This window comes from Pelobates fuscus, chromosome 2, assembly GCF_036172605.1.
Source record: "Pelobates fuscus isolate aPelFus1 chromosome 2, aPelFus1.pri, whole genome shotgun sequence".
NCBI lineage: Eukaryota > Metazoa > Chordata > Amphibia > Anura > Pelobatidae > Pelobates > Pelobates fuscus.
The window spans coordinates 266,937,071-266,953,260 of NC_086318.1; the positions used below are offsets into that span (position 1 = coordinate 266,937,071).

At 48.4% G+C, this 16,190-nt stretch overlaps 1 protein-coding gene across 4 annotated transcripts in view; it reads left to right on the forward strand.

Annotated features, from left to right (window-relative positions):
• Positions 1-16,190, forward strand: part of LYST (lysosomal trafficking regulator) — a 710,683-nt gene that overhangs the window by 137,124 nt on the left and 557,369 nt on the right. For all 4 annotated transcript variants that reach the window (XM_063443375.1, XM_063443377.1, XM_063443378.1 and 1 more), the window contains exon 7: positions 6,104-6,257. In XM_063443375.1, the coding sequence (XP_063299445.1) occupies positions 6,104-6,257 (154 nt within the window). The remainder of the gene's footprint in view (positions 1-6,103; positions 6,258-16,190) is intronic.

The window sequence follows — 16,190 nt, forward strand, 5'->3', positions numbered from 1 at the left end:
GGTTGGCGCTCCGCGTTTGGGTTTGGATGCCCCATCTTCTCAGGGTCTTCTGCGGTTGTGATGACATGCATTGCCACGTTTCTGTGGATAAATAGGCGAACCGGGTGGCCCCAGCGGTAAGGCACGTTGTGAATCCGGAAAGCATATGTTACCTCTTTATATTCCCTCCGTTTCTGCAAGATTTGTGCAGAAAGGTCGGTGTATAGCTGTATGGAATTGTATGGGGCAGGGAGGTCTTTCTCCCTGCAGCGGTAGTGTGTCATTGCCATCTTGCTCTGTGTCTGGTGTGCCCTGGGGCTTGGGTGGTTGGTTGCGGGCTGTAAAGAACCCAGTTTTGTCACTTTTCTCAGGATTTCTTTCCCCCTTGTGTTGAGCCATCTCTGGGGGTCTGTTCGTGAGGATGTGCTGGTCAATTATGCTGTGTTAGACGCTTTTCAGGCTAGTATAGGACAGAACTTCACTCACATGGTACGCCCGCGCCATGCTTTAGGCCACGCCCCCTTTACACAGTATTTTTAACCAAAATAAAGTTTATAAAGTTCTTTCAAAAGCATTGAGCATAATCAAAATGAATTTAAAAATGAGGATCACGTTAAAGGGACACTATAGTCACCCAGACCACTTCAGCTCAATTAAGTGGTTTGGGTGCCAGGTCCCTCAGGTTTTTTTTTTTGTAAATATATTTTTATTGAGATTTTCATTGTTCGGTTTGCAAAATAACTTTAAGTAAATTTCAGTTAGGACACGCAGGTCCTTTTAGAGTAAAACAGAAACAGTCATATTAAAAGAGTGATGTTCAGTCAATCATATAGTGGTGACGCGCTGGTCACTGTATAGCACATACTTTCTTCCCATGTCGGACTCGTAGTACCTCCTAGTATTTTCAAAAGTGCCAAGGTGGACCCGTAGCTCCCTTTCCACTCAGTGGAAACATACTTTAGCTCGGTATGTTGAACGTGTACATGTGTAACGTAGGTTCAAGTGTCTCATCTCGGTACAGTGAGCTTTTACAAGGTGGACTCGCAGGTCCCCTCTAACATTGGCAACTGGTATATATTACCTCCTGGTGTTTGTGTGGTCTGCCATTGTGTTGGCACATGCCCGTAAGGTTCACCGGTTCCGAGTTTCATTCAGTGTGTGTACCTGGAATCCTCTTATGGGGTATAGGGGAGGGAAAAAAAGGTTGCAGGATTAGTCGTGGGTGTCTGGTCTGTCAGGTGGGGCATCTGCGTCCAGTCGAGTGGTAAAGTCTGGTGTTGCGGTGGAGACGATCCATTGGGACCAGATGCCCATGTTTGTTTCAGTGGCGTTAATCGCCCCAATGTGTAGTTCTTCTATTGCCCTGAGGTCTTCCATTTTGATGAACCATGTCCGAAGTGAGGGGGTCCGTTCTTGTTTCCAGAATTGGGGTATGACCTGTTTGGCTACGTTCAAGATTCTAATTGACATGGATTTCTTGTATCGGGACCTAGGGGTGGTCGTGTGGTGTAGGAGCATTGCCGCTGGCTCTAGTGGTGGTGGTGCATGTGAGGATGTATCTAGGATGTTATGTATGCCCACCCAAAACGGTTTAATTCTCCCACATTCCCACCAGATGTGTAGTGTAATGCCCCTTTCTTTACCGCATCTCCAGCAGAAGTCGGAGTGGGACGGGTCTATTGCGTGTAGGATATTCGGAGTGCGGTACCAGTAGCTCAGCAATTAAATAGCTGTCTCCTGTGTCCTGCTGAAGACAGAACAGTGATGTGTGAGGTAGCATCTATTTTCCCATTCGTTGTCGGTGAAGGTCCTCCCTTAGGCAGCCTCCCATTTACCCATAAAGGCAGGTAGCTCTGTCGATGTTTCCCTCTGTAGCAATGAGTACAGGAAAGAGATCCCCTGGGGGTGTGGGTCAGGGTGCATGCAGCACTCCGCAAAGGCGGTCGGATACCTGGTGTGGGCTCGTCTCTTAGATAGGGTGTCAATGAAATTCGTCAGCTGTTTGTATTTGAAGGTCTGTAGGAATGTAGGGGGCTCGCCGCCTAGCAGGTCGGTCAGCCTTTTACAGTCAGTTTATGTGTGGATATGGTGTAGTCTGGGGTTGGGTGTGCGGAGTATGTCCCTAAAGGCGCTTGGGTCAAGGCTTGGGGGGGGGGGGAGGTCATGGTTGTGTGTCAGAGGCAATAGAGGTGATGGGTACTGTGTCAACCTGTGTGTCCGGGACGCTCTGTGCCAGATTCACAGTGTATGTTGTGCGAACGTGGAGCAGCCTTTTCCGATCCCCCTTACCAGAGCACCACGGCAGGAACGAGACAGGTCTCCCCCATCCCCGCCTCCTCCACCACCTTCCACAATTTGTGGATGTTGGTCTTGGTCCATTCCATTACTCTTTGGAGATGTCCTGCTATGTAGTAGTAGATGTGAAAGTCCGGGATAGCCAGACCTCCCCTCTCCTTGGGCAGTGTGAGGGCCATGAACTTGATCCTTTGCCTTTTTACGTTCCATATGTATCGTCGTAGGTATCGTAATGGGGAGTGTTTGGAACAGGTAAAGCAAGCGTGAGAGTTAGTTAATTTTAATGACTTGAATCCTCCCCAGCCACGATATGTGTGGGTAGGACCATTCCGCCAACTCTCGCCGGAACGTCGCCAACATGGGGTGAAGTTTTCTCTGTAAAGGCCTTCACTCTGTCTGGTCAGCCATGTTCCCAGGTAGCATATTTTATGCTCCGCCCACTGGAATGGGAAGCTCAGGTGCAGGGAGGTGGTTCGGCTGTTGGGCAGGTCAGTGTTCAGGATGTATGGTTTGGAAACATTCATTTTTAAATTGGAGATGGCTCAGAAGGTTTTAAAGGCTTGGAAGATGTTCGGAAGGGATATCTCCGGGTGGGAGATGAAAAAGAGGAGGTCGTCAGCATAGGCGGCCAACCTTATGGTGTGTGTCCCCTGTCTGTATGCCAGTGATGTCACAGTGGTGTCTGACGGCTGTCAGGAAGGGTTCGAGGGCAAGGACAAAGAGCAGCGGGGATAGGGGGCAACCCTGGCGGTTGCCATTACAGATGGAGAATTCTTCTGTCAGTGCCCCTGTTAACTATCACATGGGCAGTGGGCCTATCGTACATGGCCTCCACACACTTTTGCATGTGGGGCCCGAGACCAACATGAGCAAGGGTCTGGAATAGGTAATCCCATCCCACGCTATCGAAGGCCTTCTCTGCGTCCGTGGACAGCAGAAGAAGGCCTCCAGTGTCTCCTCCCTGTCTATGCATGAGAGCGATGACGCGCATGGTGTTATCGCGCGCCTCACGGCCCGCCACGGACCCGACCTGGTCAGAGTGGACCAACGAGGGGATGTGCTGCTGTAGGCGCATAGCCAGGATAGGTCCCTCAGGTTTTAACCCTGCAGATGCATTCCTATTGACAGTTTGAATGCGCATGGCATTCGGCTCCACTGACGTTGGCAGGGGAGGAGAGGACTGGAATAAGGTAAGCTGCTGAAGGGGTTTTAACCCCTACAGCGACGCGGGAGGTGGACCCTGAGGGTGGGGGCACCCTCAGGGCACTATAGTGTCAGGAAAACCACTTTGTTTTCCTGACACACTAGTGATCCTTTAATGCTTTGGCAAAATGGGAAAATGTATTAAAAATTTTAATTACAAATATAGAATTGTATAAATCATTAAAGGGACACTCCAGGCACCCAGACCACTTCTGCCCATTGGAGTGGTCTGTGTGCCAACTCCCACTACTCTTAACCTTGCAAGTGTAATTATTGCAGTTTTTTATAAACTGCAATAATTACCTTGCAGGGTTAACTCCACCTCTAGTGGCTGTCTACTAGACAGCCACTAGAGGGCACTTCCGTGGAAACTTGTGCTAGAGCGTCGCTGGACGTCCTCACGCTGTGTGAGGACCTCCAGCGTCGCTAATTTCCCCATAGTAAAGCATTTTCCGCGCATGCGCATTAGTTCTCCCTGGCCGGTGGGCGGGATCAGTCTCGCCCACCAGCCAACGCAATCACAGGGAGGAGTGGCGGCGGAGGAAGAAGCAGCAATGTGGGACATCTTCACTGCCTCTGGTAACTTACTGAAGGGGTTTTCACCCCTTTAGCAACCGGGGATTGGGGGGTGGGAGGGAGAGAGGACCTGCAGTGCCAGGAAAACTGGTTGTTTTCCTGGCACTGGAGTTTCCCATTAATAGAGACAAGGAAAGCTATTCATTGTATAAATTTGCAGGAGACTTAATAAAAACTTATTAACAAGTCACAGTAAACATTCTAGCTACCCTCAAGGGTAGCTAGAATGTTTACTTTGACAAATGATTTCTGTTGGAGGTGTGAAAAGAGTAGAGGTTCATATATACATACCTGGGGAGCTGTACTGAAATAATGGTGCAATGGAAAAATATATTTGTTCTTATATATAAAATCATAGAACATTGACATAGGTTTGTGCCGGAGGTAGCTTTAGAACATTTAAGATGGCCAAATTTAAAAAAGATTAAAAAATAAATAAAAAAAATGTAATTATACATTGTTTTGTAGATTTTACGAATACTCATAGCCAGAAATTGGAAAACTAAAATCGTTCCAGTATGGAAAAAAGATAATCAATTACTATTTTAAATACGAAAGGAGCTGGCAATTAAAGAATATTAAAATATTAATGAACAAGACAATGTAGAGATGAAGGATCTGATCAAGAAATTAACTTTACTGGAGTCCACTGTACAGGAAATTGATATTGTTTAGATAGATTAAAGGATAATAGCCATTGGAACCTGCCGATCCACTATGTGACACTCTCAATGCCATATATGTTGATGGATAAATGTTTCTGTGTGTGTATATATGTGTATATATGTATGTATGTGTATATATATATATATATATATGTCTTATTGATATGTGTTTATTATATAGTCACAATCTACCGTAATTCAAATAAACTGAATTGTATGTTATATGTATATGTTATATAAATAAAATAATTAAAGTATTATTGAGTATCTAGTGGTGTTACGGGAAAGAGAATACATTTAGAATCGTTGTAGTCTGACGCAATATACTAAAAGTAAAACTTAAGTTTTAATTGTATGACTATTAAAGATATATAAAAAATTATTTTGGTTATATAATGAAGTAGAGCTGCAGTGTTGTCATTCTTGACTGCAGCATCATTATTGTGGTGTTGGATTGGGGAAAGACAGGTCACTCAATTTTCGATCCAGGAATGGAATACTGTGTTGTACTGGCTATAGGCGGCTAACCTGCGTTACAGCATATTTTCACACACATTGATCTATATTTCATTATTATGCATTCAATCACACACTGACACTCCACATAAATATACCCTTGCATTAAATCATTCACTGAAACTTTACCCAGTGTGTAAACTGTGAATCAAACATTTTGTTTCCATGCAGTTTTTATGGTGAGCAAATTTTAGGTATGACTAGTTATTTAGGAACCGAAAAAAAAAACACCTATCCAAACCAGCATCTATATTAAAAGTTCAATTATGGGATATTTTAAAGGACCACAATAGTGCCAGGAAAACATACTTGTTTTCCTGGCACTATAGTGCCCTGAGGGTGCCCCCACCCTCAGGGCCCCCCTCCCGCCAGGCTCTAGGGTGAGGAAGGGGTTAAATTCTTACCTTTTTCCAGTGCTGGGCTCCCTCAGCGCTGGGAAATCTCCTCCTTCTTCTGCCGTCATCGGCTGAATGCGCATGCGCGGCAAGAGCCGTGCGCGCATTCAGCCAGTCTTATAGGAAAGCATTCTCAATGCTTTCCTATGGACGGCAGCGTCTTCTTACTGTGAAAATCACAGTGAGAAGCGTGGAAGCGCCTCTAGCGGCTGTCAATGAGGCAGCCACTAGAGGCTGAATTAAGCTGAAGTGGTCTGGGTGCCTATATTGGTCCTTTAACTAAAAGTAGTATCTGAAATGTATATGAACTATTTTTTCGATTAGAACTTGTCTATTTAAAATATAAAGATTGTATGCTATTTACTATTGGAGTACAACTGGGAACATATTCCATACATGTTTTGATGCTTCATAGTTAATGATTTTATTTTCCTGTTACTTTGGTAGACTTCTCATTTTGTTTATTTTCTGTAGGAACACAAATTTAGCAATAACATAATTTTACAGACTGAAGAGCTCTCAGAAGGGCCTGATGAGGTACGCAGTTGCACCTTAAAAATATATGCAGAAGAAGAAGGTTATGAAGCAGATAGCGAAAGTAACCCAGAAGATGCTTCTGGAGGAGAAGGTACGTTTCAATCTAAAGTTTATTAATGGTCAGATGCAAGACCCTGCAGTAAAATAATAAAAAACACATATATGACTAAAGAAAATAGTTATGTTGCAATGAATATATATATATATATATATATATATATATATATATATATATATATATAAACAGTATTTTTTTTGACCATCTTTATTTTATCGATTTTTCTTTTTTTTATATAGAGTAGTAATAAAGACATTCAACAAGAGTTTTCCGTGCAAACCATTCGACTGTAAAATTCTGTATATAAACAATACACCTGAACAGTATATACCAGATGGCATAATGTTTTCCCTATATGTCATGTGAGCCCCGATATTTAGAGCAACACCATTTATAGGGTTATGCCATAAGGTGCACAACTCTAGTAGCATGCCATGTACCATGGCTAGGTTTGCCAGATTTAAAAAAAAAAAAGTGTGTGTGTGTGTGTGAGAGAGGGAGGGGTGCTGTGTGTAAGAGAGGGAGGGGTGCTGTGTGTAAGAGAGAGGGAGGGGTGCTGTGTGTAAGAGAGAGGGAGGGGTGCTGTGTGTAAGAGAGAGGGAGGGGTGCTGTGTGTAAGAGAGAGGGAGGGGTGCTGTGTGTAAGAGAGAGGGAGGGGTGCTGTGTGTAAGAGAGAGGGAGGGGTGCTGTGTGTAAGAGAGAGGGAGGGGTGCTGTGTGTAAGAGAGAGGGAGGGGTGCTGTGTGTAAGAGAGAGGGAGGGGTGCTGTGTGTAAGAGAGAGAGAGGGGTGCTGTGTGTAAGAGAGAGAGGGAGAGGGGTGCTGTGTGTAAGAGAGAGAGGGAGAGAGGGGTGCTGTGTGTGAGAGAGAGAGAGGGTGCTGTGTGTAAGAGAGAGAGAGAGAGGGTTGCTGTGTGTAAGAGAGAGAGAGAGAGGGGTGCTGTGTGTAAGAGAGAGAGAGAGAGAGGGGTGCTGTGTGTAAGAGAGAGAGAGAGAGGGGTGCTGTGTGTAAGAGAGAGAGAGAGAGGGGTGCTGTGTGTAAGAGAGAGAGAGAGAGGGGTGCTGTGTGTAAGAGAGAGAGAGAGAGGGGTGCTGTGTGTAAGAGAGAGAGAGAGAGGGGTGCTGTGTGTAAGAGAGAGAGAGAGAGGGGTGCTGTGTGTAAGAGAGAGAGAGAGAGGGGTGCTGTGTGTAAGAGAGAGAGAGAGAGGGGTGCTGTGTGTAAGAGAGAGAGAGAGAGGGGTGCTGTGTGTAAGAGAGAGAGAGAGAGGGGTGCTGTGTGTAAGAGAGAGAGAGAGGGGTGCTGTGTGTAAGAGAGAGAGAGAGGGGTGCTGTGTGTAAGAGAGAGAGAGAGAGGGGTGCTGTGTGTAAGAGAGAGAGAGAGGGGTGCTGTGTGTAAGAGAGAGAGAGAGGGGTGCTGTGTGTGTGAGAGAGAGAGAGGGGTGCTGTGTGTGTGAGAGAGAGAGAGAGGGGTGCTGTGTGTGTGTGAGAGAGAGGGGTGCTGTGTGTGTGTGAGAGAGAGGGGTGCTGTGTGTGTGAGAGAGAGAGGGGTACTGTGTGTGTGAGAGAGAGAGGGGTGCTGTGTGTGTGAGAGAGAGAGGGGTACTGTGTGTGTGAGAGAGAGAGGGGTACTGTGTGTGTGAGAGAGAGAGGGGTACTGTGTGTGTGAGAGAGGGGTGCTGTGTGTGTGAGAGAGGGGTGCTGTGTGTGTGAGAGAGGGGTGCTGTGTGTGTGAGAGAGGGGTGCTGTGTGTGAGAGAGAGGGGTGCTGTGTGTGAGAGAGAGGGGTGCTGTGTGTGAGAGAGAGGTGCTGTGTGTGAGAGAGAGGGAGAGCAGTGTGTGAGAGAGAGGGAGAGCAGTGTGTGAGAGAGAGGGAGAGCAGTGTGTGAGAGAGAGGGAGAGCAGTGTGTGAGAGAGAGGGAGAGCAGTGTGTGAGAGAGAGGGAGAGCAGTGTGTGAGAGAGAGGGAGAGCAGTGTGTGAGAGAGAGGGAGAGCAGTGTGTGAGAGAGAGGGAGAGCAGTGTGTGAGAGAGAGGGAGAGCAGTGTGTGAGAGAGAGGGAGAGCAGTGTGTGAGAGAGAGGGAGAGCAGTGTGTGAGAGAGAGGGAGAGCAGTGTGTGAGAGAGAGGGAGAGCAGTGTGTGAGAGAGAGGGAGAGCAGTGTGTGAGAGTGAGGGAGAGCAGTGTGTGAGAGTGAGGGAGAGCAGTGTGTGTGAGAGAGAAAGAGGAGGGGAGCAGTGTTTGTGTGTATTTTTGAGGGGTGCTTTATCTCTGTGAAGGATGCTCTATCTCTGTTATGGGTGCTGTTTTTATGTGCATGAGGGGGTGCTGTGTGTGTGTGAGGAGTTCTGTGTTTGTGTTTGTGTGTGTGTGAGGGGTGCGACTTCTACCCATAATGGGGTCAGTTTGGGACTCTTCTGGTCTCCCAGTTCCCTCTTCTAGGCCAACACATAGGTAAGTGCCCCTAAGGGCTGATTAATAATTAGGAGTGTGTAGTTATCTGTGATTTGACCTTTGCGGACTGGACTATGGATGCAGGCTCGTTCAAAGGTTGAGAGTTTGGTGGTGGCTGCTATTGTGTTTTCTGGGAGTTCTAGAAAGCTTTTTTTTGTAGGTATCTGAAAAGGTGTTGTATGCTATGTCGAACCTTTTTGAGCCCGAGTGCCCAAAACGCAATGCATGCCAACTTTTTTTTCCTCAAAGTGCCAACATGGCAATGAAAACTGAATACTGAGGTTTAAGTTTAGAAAAAACAACTCGTACAGTTGTCCGAACTAATTAACAACTTTTGTTTTAAAAGAAGAACACAACAGAGAGTTCAATGATACAAATTTTAAATAATGATATAAATAGATAAAATAAAGCTTATATTTATTAGTATCTCTAACAAATGCAATACATACACACAGACTGCTGAACACATTCACACACCGACTGCTTAATACATACACACACAGTGCGCTGAATACTCACACTGCTGAATACACACACACAGTCTGCAGAATAGATACACTGCTGAGTACACACGCAGACTGCCGAGTACACACACACACACGCATACTGCCGAGTACACACAAACGCATACTGCCGAGTACACACAAACGCATACTGCCGAGTACACACACACGCATAATGCCGAGTACACACATACGCATACTGCCGAGTACACACACACGCATACTGCCGAGTACACACACACGCATACTGCCGAGTACACACACACGCATACTGCCGAGTACACACACACGCATACTGCCGAGTACACACACACGCATACTGCCGAGTACACACACACGCATACTGCCGAGTACACACACACACATACTGCCGAGTACACACACACGCATACTGCCGAGTACACACACACGCATACTGCCGAGTACACACACACGCATACTGCCGAGTACACACACACGCATACTGCCGAGTACACACACACGCATACTGCCGAGTACACACACACGCATACTGCCGAGTACACACACACGCATACTGCCGAGTACACACACACGCATACTGCCGAGTACACACACACGCATACTGCCGAGTACACACACACGCATACTGCCGAGTACACACACGCATACTGCCGAGTACACACACACGCATACTGCCGAGTACACACACACGCATACTGCCGAGTACACACACACGCATACTGCCGAGTACACACACACGCATACTGCCGAGTACACACACACGCATACTGCCGAGTACACACACACGCATACTGCCGAGTACACACACACGCATACTGCCGAGTACACACACACGCATACTGCCGAGTACACACACACGCATACTGCCGAGTACACACACACGCAGACTGCCGAGTACACACACACGCAGACTGCCGAGTACACACACACGCAGACTGCCGAGTACACACACACGCAGACTGCCGAGTACACACACACGCAGACTGCCGAGTACACACACACGCAGACTGCCGAGTACACACACACGCAGACTGCCGAGTACACACACACGCAGACTGCCGAGTACACACACACGCAGACTGCCGAGTACACACACACGCAGACTGCCGAGTACACACACACGCAGACTGCCGAGTACACACACACGCAGACTGCCGAGTACACACACACGCAGACTGCCGAGTACACACACACGCAGACTGCCGAGTACACACACACGCAGACTGCCGAGTACACACACACGCAGACTGCCGAGTACACACACACGCAGACTGCCGAGTACACACACACGCAGACTGCCGAGTACACACACACGCAGACTGCCGAGTACACACACACGCAGACTGCCGAGTACACACACACGCAGACTGCCGAGTACACACACACGCAGACTGCCGAGTACACACACACGCAGACTGCCGAGTACACACACACGCAGACTGCCGAGTACACACACACGCAGACTGCCGAGTACACACACACGCAGACTGCCGAGTACACACACACGCAGACTGCCGAGTACACACACACGCAGACTGCCGAGTACACACACACGCAGACTGCCGAGTACACACACACGCAGACTGCCGAGTACACACACACGCAGACTGCCGAATATACACACACGCAGACTGCCGAATATACACACACGCAGTCTGCTGAATATACACACACGCAGTCTGCTGAATATACACACACGCAGTCTGCTGAATATACACACACGCAGTCTGCTGAATATACACACACGCAGTCTGCTGAATATACACACACACACAGTCTGCTGAATATACACACACACACAGTCTGCTGAATATACACACACACACAGTCTGCTGAATATACACACACACACAGTCTGCTGAATATACACACACACATAGTTTGCTGAATATACACACACACACACATAGTCTGCTGAATACACACACACACAGTCTGCTGAATACACACACACAGTCTGCCGAATACACACACACACAGTCTGCCGAATATACACACACACAGTCTGCCGAATATACACACACACAGTCTGCTGAATACACACACACAGTCTGCTGAATATACACACACACAGTCTGCTGAATATACACACACACAGTCTGCTGAATATACACACACACACAGTCTGCTGAATATACACACACACACAGTCTGCTGAATATACACACACACACAGTCTGCTGAATATACACACACACACAGTCTGCTGAATATACACACACACACATAGTTTGCTGAATATACACACACACACACAGTTTGCTGAATATACACACACACACATAGTTTGCTGAATATACACACACACACATAGTTTGCTGAATATACACACACACACATAGTCTGCTGAATACACACACACACAGTCTGCTGAATACACACACACAGTCTGCTGAATATACACACACACATACAGGGAGTGCAGAATTATTAGGCAAGTTGTATATTTGAGGATTAATTTTATTATTGAACAACAACCATGTTCTCAATGAACCCCAAAAACTCATTAATATCAAAGCTGAATATTTTTGGAAGTAGTTTTTAGTTTGTTTTTAGTTTTAGCTATTTTAGGGGGATATCTGTGTGTGCAGGTGACTATTACTGTGCATAATTATTAGGCAACTTAACAAAAACCAAATATATACCCATTTCAATTATTTATTTTTACCAGTGAAACCAATATAACATCTCAACATTCACAAATATACATTTCTGACATTCAAAAACAAAACAAAAACAAATCAGTGACCAATATAGCCACCTTTCTTTGCAAGGACACTCAAAAGCCTGCCATCCATGGATTCTGTCAGTGTTTTGATCTGTTCACCATCAACATTGCGTGCAGCAGCAACCACAGCCTCCCAGACACTGTTCAGAGAGGTGTACTGTTTTCCCTCCTTGTAAATCTCACATTTGATGATGGACCACAGGTTATCAATGGGGTTCAGATCAGGTGAACAAGGAGGCCATGTCATTAGATTTTCTTCTTTTATACCCTTTCTTGCCAGCCACGCTGTGGAGTACTTGGACGCGTGTGATGGAGCATTGTCCTGCATGAAAATCATGTTTTTCTTGAAGGATGCAGACTTCTTCCTGTACCACTGCTTGAAGAAGGTGTCTTCCAGAAACTGGCAGTAGGACTGGGAGTTGAGCTTGACTCCATCCTCAACCCGAAAAGGCCCCACAAGCTCATCTTTGATGATACCAGCCCAAACCAGTACTCCACCTCCACCTTGCTGGCGTCTGAGTCGGACTGGAGCTCTCTGCCCTTTACCAATCCAGCCACGGGCCCATCCATCTGGCCCATCAAGACTCACTCTCATTTCATCAGTCCATAAAACCTTAGAAAAATCAGTCTTGAGATATTTCTTGGCCCAGTCTTGACGTTTCAGCTTGTGTGTCTTGTTCAGTGGTGGTCGTCTTTCAGCCTTTCTTACCTTGGCCATGTCTCTGAGTATTGCACACCTTGTGCTTTTGGGCACTCCAGTGATGTTGCAGCTCTGAAATATGGCCAAACTGGTGGCAAGTGGCATCTTGGCAGCTGCACGCTTGACTTTTCTCAGTTCATAGGCAGTTATTTTGCGCCTTGGTTTCTCCACACGCTTCTTGCGACCCTGTTGACTATTTTGAATATAACGCTTGATTGTTCGATGATCACGCTTCAGAAGCTTTGCAATTTTAAGAGTGCTGCATCCCTCTGCAAGATATCTCACTATTTTTGACTTTTCTGAGCCTGTCAAGTCCTTCTTTTGACCCATTTTGCCAAAGGAAAGGAAGTTGCCTAATAATTATGCACACCTGATATAGGGTGTTGATGTCATTAGACCACACCCCTTCTCATTACAGAGATGCACATCACCTAATATGCTTAATTGGTAGTAGGCTTTCGAGCCTATACAGCTTGGAGTAAGACAACATGCATAAAGAGGATGATGTGGTCAAAATACTCATTTGCCTAATAATTCTGCACTCCCTGTAGTTTGTGTGTGTGTGTATTCAGAAGACTGTGTGTGTGTGTATTCAGAAGACTGTGTGTATTCAGCAGTCTTCTGAATACACACACACACACACAGTCTACTGAATACACACACACAGTCTGCTGAATATACACACACACACAGTCTGCTGAATACACACACACACACAGTCTGCTGAATACACACACACACACAGTCTGCTGAATACACACACACACAGTCTGCTGAATACACACACACACACAGTCTGCTGAATATACACACACACACAGTCTTCTGAATACACACACACACACAGTCTGCTGAATACACACACACAGTCTGCTGAATACACACACACACACAGTCTGCCGAATATACACACACACAGTCTGCTGAATACACACACAGTCTGCTGAATACACACACACACACAGTCTGCTAAATACACACACACACACACACACATTCTGCTGAATACACACACACACATTCTGCTGAATACACACACACACACACATAGTCTGCTGAATACACACACACACACAGTCTGCTGAATACACATAGTCTGCTGAATACACACACACACACAGTCTGCTGAATACACATAGTCTGCTGAATACACACACACACACAGTCTGCTGAATACACATAGTCTGCTGAATACACACAGTCTGCTGAATACACACACACAGTCTGCTGAATACACACACACACAGTCTGCTGAATATACACACACACACAGTCTGCTGAATATACACACACACAGTCTGCTGAATATACACACACACACAGTCTGCTGAATATACACACACACACAGTCTGCTGAATACACACACACCGACACACACACAGTCTGCTGAATACACACACACCGACACACACACAGTCTGCTGAATACACACACACCGACACACACACAGTCTGCTGAATACACACACACCGACACACACACAGTCTGCTGAATACACACACACCGACACACACACAGTCTGCTGAATACACACACACCGACACACACACACATACTGCATTGAGGGGTGCAGTGTGTGTGTTTGTGTATAAGGTTAAGGGGTGCTGTGTGTGTGTGTGTGTGTGTGTGCGGTGCTGTGTTTGTGTGAGGGGTGTGGTGTGGGGGTAAGGGTGCTGTGTGTGTGGGGGGTAGGAGTGCTGTGTGTGTGGGGGGGGGGGTAGGAGTGCTGTGTGTGTGGGGGGTAGGAGTGCTGTGTGTGTGGGGGGTAGGAGTGCTGTGTGTGTGGGGGGTAGGAGTGCTGTGTGTGTGGGGGTAGGAGTGCTGTGTGTGGGGGGGTAGGAGTGCTGTGTGTGTGGGGGGTAGGGGTGCTGTGTGGGGGGGTAGGGGTGCTGTGTGTGGGGGGGTAGGAGTGCTGTGTGTGGGGGGGTAGGAGTGCTGTCTGTGGGGTGGTAGGAGTGCTGTGTGGGGGGGGGGTAGGAGTGCTGTGTGGGGGGGTTAGGAGTGCTGTGTGGGGGGGGGGGTAGGAGTGCTGTGTGGGGGGGGGTAGGAGTGCTGTGTGTGGGGGGGTAGGAGTGCTGTGTGTGGGGGGGGTAGGAGTGCTGTGTGTGGGGGGGAGGGTAGGAGTGCTGTGTGTGGGGGGAGGGTAGGGGTGCTATGTGTGTGGGGGTAGGAGTGCTGTGTGTGGGGGGGTAGGAGTGCTGTGTGTGGGGGGGTAGGAGTGCTGTGTGTGGGGGGGTAGGAGTGCTGTGTGTGGGGGGGTAGGAGTGCTGTGTGTGTGTGGGGGGTAGGAGTGCTGTGTGTGTGTGGGGGGTAGGAGTGCTGTGTGTGTGTGGGGGGTAGGAGTGCTGTGTGTGTGGGGGGGTAGGAGTGCTGTGTGTGTGTGTGTGGGGGGTAGGAGTGTTGTGTGTGTGTGTGGGGGGTAGGAGTGTTGTGTGTGTGTGTGGGGGGTAGGAGTGTTGTGTGTGTGTGTGGGGGGGGTAGGAGTGTTGTGTGTGTGTGTGTGTGGGGGGGGGTAGGAGTGTTGTGTGTGTGTGTGTGGGGGGGGGTAGGAGTGTTGTGTGTGTGTGTGTGTGTGTGTGTGTGTGTGGGGTAGGAGTGGTGTGTGTGTGTGTGGTGGGGGGGTAGGAGTGGTGTGTGTGTGGGGGGGTAGGAGTGCTGCGTGTGTGGGGGGGTAGGAGTGCTGCGTGTGTGGGGGGGTAGGAGTGCTGTGTGTGTGTGTGGGGGTAGGAGTGCTGTGTGTGTGTGTGGGGGTAGGAGTGCTGTGTGTGTGTGTGGGGGTAGGAGTGCTGTGTGTGGGGGGGGTAGGAGTGCTGTGTGTGGGGGGGTAGGAGTGCTGTGTGTGGGGGGGGGTAGGAGTGCTGTGTGTGTGTGGGGGGGTAGGAGTGCTGTGTGTGTGGGGGGGGGTTGGAGTGCTGTGTGTGGGGGGTAGGAGTGCTGTGTGTGTGGGGGGTGCTGTGTGTGTGTGGGGGGGGTTAGGAGTGCTGTGTGTGTGGGGGGTTAGGAGTGCTGTGTGTGTGAGGGTTAGGAGTGCTGTGTGTTTGGGGGGGTAGGAGTGCTGTGTGTTTGGGGGGGGGTAGGAGTGCTGTGTGTGTGTGGGGGTTAGGAGTGCTGTGTGTGTGTGGGGGGTTAGGGGTGGTGTGTGTATGTGTGGGGGGTTAGGGGTGGTGTGTGTATGTGTGGGGGGTTAGGGGTGGTGTGTGTATGTGTGGGGGGTTAGGGGTGGTGTGTGTATGTGGGGGGGTTAGGAGTGCTGTGTGTGTGGGGGTAGGAGTGCTGTGTGTGTGGGGGGGTTAGGAGTGCTGTGTGTGTGTGGGGGGTTAGGGGTGGTGTGTGTGTGTGGGGGGGGCGTTAGGGGTGGTGTGTGTGTGTGGGGGGGGCGTTAGGGGTGGTGTGTGTGTGTGGGGGGGCGTTAGGGGTGGTGTGTGTGTGTGGGGGGGGCGTTAGGGGTGGTGTGTGTGTGGGGGGGGGCGTTAGGGGTGGTGTGTGTGTGTGTGGGGGGCGTTAGGGGTGGTGTGTGTGTGTGTGGGGGGCGTTAGGGGTGGTGTGTGTGTGTGTGGGGGGGGTTAGGGGTGGTGTGTGTGTGTGTGTGGGGGGTTAGGGGTGGTGTG